The sequence below is a fragment of the Oratosquilla oratoria genome, chromosome 32, assembly GCF_046742065.1.
Source record: "Oratosquilla oratoria isolate Oo_2021 chromosome 32, ASM4674206v1, whole genome shotgun sequence".
NCBI lineage: Eukaryota > Metazoa > Arthropoda > Malacostraca > Stomatopoda > Squillidae > Oratosquilla > Oratosquilla oratoria.
The window spans coordinates 13,752,090-13,754,589 of NC_134808.1; the positions used below are offsets into that span (position 1 = coordinate 13,752,090).

The 2,500-nt window shown below is 36.5% G+C and overlaps 1 protein-coding gene across 9 annotated transcripts in view; it reads left to right on the forward strand.

Annotated features, from left to right (window-relative positions):
* The window catches only part of RyR (Ryanodine receptor), a 636,026-nt gene that overhangs the window by 536,267 nt on the left and 97,259 nt on the right, over nucleotides 1-2,500 (forward strand). The window contains exon 64 of one of the 9 annotated variants that reach the window (XM_076213834.1): nucleotides 1,417-1,526. The exons of the other annotated variants lie outside the window; for them this stretch is intronic. Within the exon in view, the coding sequence (XP_076069949.1) occupies nucleotides 1,417-1,526 (110 nt within the window). The remainder of the gene's footprint in view (nucleotides 1-1,416; nucleotides 1,527-2,500) is intronic. 9 annotated transcript variants of the gene reach the window in all.

The window sequence follows — 2,500 nt, forward strand, 5'->3', positions numbered from 1 at the left end:
CCATTTGTATATTCTCGGCCAAAATTAACGAATAAATAAACATATACACAAATAGAAAAATAAATGAATGAATAGATAGGTTATTAATTAGATCAATAGGTAATTAATAGATAAACAAATAGATACATAGATGAATACATAAATTATCAATAAATAGATATATAAAAAATAGATAAATAGGTGAATAAATAAATAGATAAGTTGATAGATAAATAAATTATCAAATGGCTAGATAAACTAACACGGATTAGGAACTGGTAGAATACAAATTAAGACAAGCTCCTTACCGTGCCTTTCCCACCTTTTTATTTTCATTTTTTACTGTAGGCCTACAAAACAATGGCCTGTTTCTTCGGCACGTCAGTTTGTTTTTTGTTTTCGTTATTTTTTTTCTTTCTTTTTACATCCCTCCGCGTTTTTTCTTTTTTTTTTTCCCAGTGGAGACTGCAGAAACAAGTGTTCTCCTTGGTGGCTACATTTGTAAATTCCTATTTGAGTACCCCCCCCCCAAAAAAAAAAAAAAAATTGTAATGTATCTGTGCTCGTGGAGAAGTGTTTAGTTTTCATGTTTCTGTTTTGTGTTTACTTTTGTATATATATATATATATATATATATATATATACATATATATATATATATATATATATATATATATATGTATATTCATTTTTGTTGAGCATATTTGTTGTCTTTTCTTGCATGACTAGTCTTCGTGGAGCACATGAAAATAAAAAGCAAACGGCCAAGGTTAGGGGGCATAATCAAGCTGGGTTATGTCAGTGGGTTTATAACGGATTTTCTCTGACAAATTTCGTGTTAATCTATTGCAAAGAATATGTTATCCTCTTGCAGGCTGCCTGACACTTTCCTGAAAAATATATATATTTGAGTTTTCGTATGACCACAACCGCCAGTAAGCAGAGATGTCATGGATATCTCTTTCTCTTTCTCTCCTCCGCTTCTTTCTCTTTCCCCTCTCTCTCTTTCTCCTCTCTCTCTTTCTCCTCTCGCTCTTTTTCTCTCATCTGTCTTTCCCTTTCCTCTCTCTTTTTTCTCCTCTCTTTCTCTCTCCACTTTTTCTTTCTCTTTCCACTCTTTCTCTTTCCCCTCTCTCTCTCTCTCTCTCTCTCTCTCTCTCTCTCTCTCTCTCTCTCTCTCTCTCTCTCTATCTATCTATCTATCTATCTGTCTATCTGTCTATCTACCTATCTATCTATCTATCTATCTATCTATCTATCTTTTTCTTCTTTCCCTTTTTCTGAGGCTGTCGACCAGTAGTTCGACTGTTTGGTTCCAAGAACATTTGTGGAGTGTGACTATTCAGTAACTGTGTACCATACTAACCAACTCTTGGCCCCTACAACCACCACTACCACCACCACCACCACTTCCACCACTTCCACCACCACCACCAGGCCTGCACGCCCAGTGGCTCTGGATCAGGCTGGAAGAAGCTTCTCTCCTTCGCACGCAAACGTGCCGCCATCGCCTGTCTCCGCTCAGTCCCCTTCTACAGCGTGCGGAGGTAATGTGGACGGGCGGGCAGGAGGGACAAATCACTGCTATGCGGACTGTGTACATAGATAGACAAATAGATAGCTATGCCAATGTGTTACACAGTCATATCTGTCTCGAATGTCAGTAATAACAAAGTTCTGTCTCATACCAAGAGTCACTGCATGTGTAGGTATGCATAGCTTCTTGACATGGTAGTCGATACCAGCTCCGAATGTCGTGTTTGATTAGCAACAGTTGTTGTTACCTTAGACGATCAGTATTCAAAATTGGTGTCAGCTAAATATTTTTGGATTGCCTCAGTTTATGACTATAAAAGAAATTTCCAATTGTGATCTAGAAAAGTTATAATCTAAAAAGATTTAAATTTCCAACTCAAGATTCCGTCTTAGTCTTCAGTTGTCCTTTAGGTGCTATCCGCGTCAAAGATGAGCAAATATCAAGTCAAAATGCAAATCCAAAACGTGTTACAGAAACTCCAGGGTGTAGTTACCCTCTATTTAGATAAGTATAAAATGCATGATCGTGAGTCATGGTTTGATGTGATCTACCCCGGTTGGGATTGGGATAAAGTCATGAAGGTGGATTTACCTATCGAACCTCTATCATATACGTTTCCCTGGAAAGAGCAGCGAAAGTTATAAGTTTGACAACATTCAAAAAATAGTTTTTAACTTTCTTAGTTGATCTGATAGTGCGGCATATTTAGTGAAGAATAATTTGTCTTGTTAGAGTCTGTATCAAAACAAAAAGCTTCGTTTGACACATATTTATTTACGGAATCTTAATAAAACTTCCTTTTGAAAAATCACAGTGATTTTGCAAACAAGGAGTATTACAATTTAAAATCTGTACATTTTCTTGGAGGAAGAATTGTTCCAGAGGCTACCTTATTATTCATCCATTTTGATTGAATGAAGTAGCGAATATCACTTGTTTCTTCAACCATTGACAGAAGTATCGTAATGGCGATGTCACTAGTTT